The sequence below is a fragment of the Haliaeetus leucocephalus genome, unplaced genomic scaffold (genome assembly GCF_000737465.1).
Source record: "Haliaeetus leucocephalus isolate CR32 unplaced genomic scaffold, Haliaeetus_leucocephalus-4.0 Scaffold228, whole genome shotgun sequence".
Taxonomy (NCBI): domain Eukaryota; kingdom Metazoa; phylum Chordata; class Aves; order Accipitriformes; family Accipitridae; genus Haliaeetus; species Haliaeetus leucocephalus.
In genome coordinates, this window is record NW_010972664.1 from 23,226,488 (window position 1) to 23,226,700 (window position 213).

At 77.5% G+C, this 213-nt stretch overlaps 1 protein-coding gene across 2 annotated transcripts in view; it reads left to right on the plus strand.

Moving 5' to 3' along the window:
- Positions 1 to 6: 6 nt before the first annotated feature.
- FAM162A (family with sequence similarity 162, member A) overlaps positions 7 to 213 on the plus strand; it is an 11,899-nt gene continuing 11,692 nt past the window's right edge. For both annotated transcript variants that reach the window (XM_010567523.1, XM_010567522.1), the window contains exon 1: positions 7 to 109. In XM_010567523.1, coding sequence (XP_010565825.1) covers positions 94 to 109 — 16 coding nt within the window. In that variant the 5' untranslated portion in view covers positions 7 to 93. The remainder of the gene's footprint in view (positions 110 to 213) is intronic.

A 213-nucleotide genomic window follows, 5' to 3' on the forward strand; every position in this document is an offset into this window, starting at 1 on the left:
CGGGGCGGGACGGGACGGGACGCCGGCCCAGCGGTGACATTGAGGGAAGCCGGGGAGGGCCTGGGGAACGCCGCCGGGGCGGGAGGCCGCGCCATGTGGGGACGCGCCGGTGAGTGAACCCCCCCCCACACACACACGCACGCACAGGCCTCCACCGCCGCTCTGGGAGGCTCGGGGGCTGCCCCCCGGTTGCCCCCCCCCAATAAGGCGGCG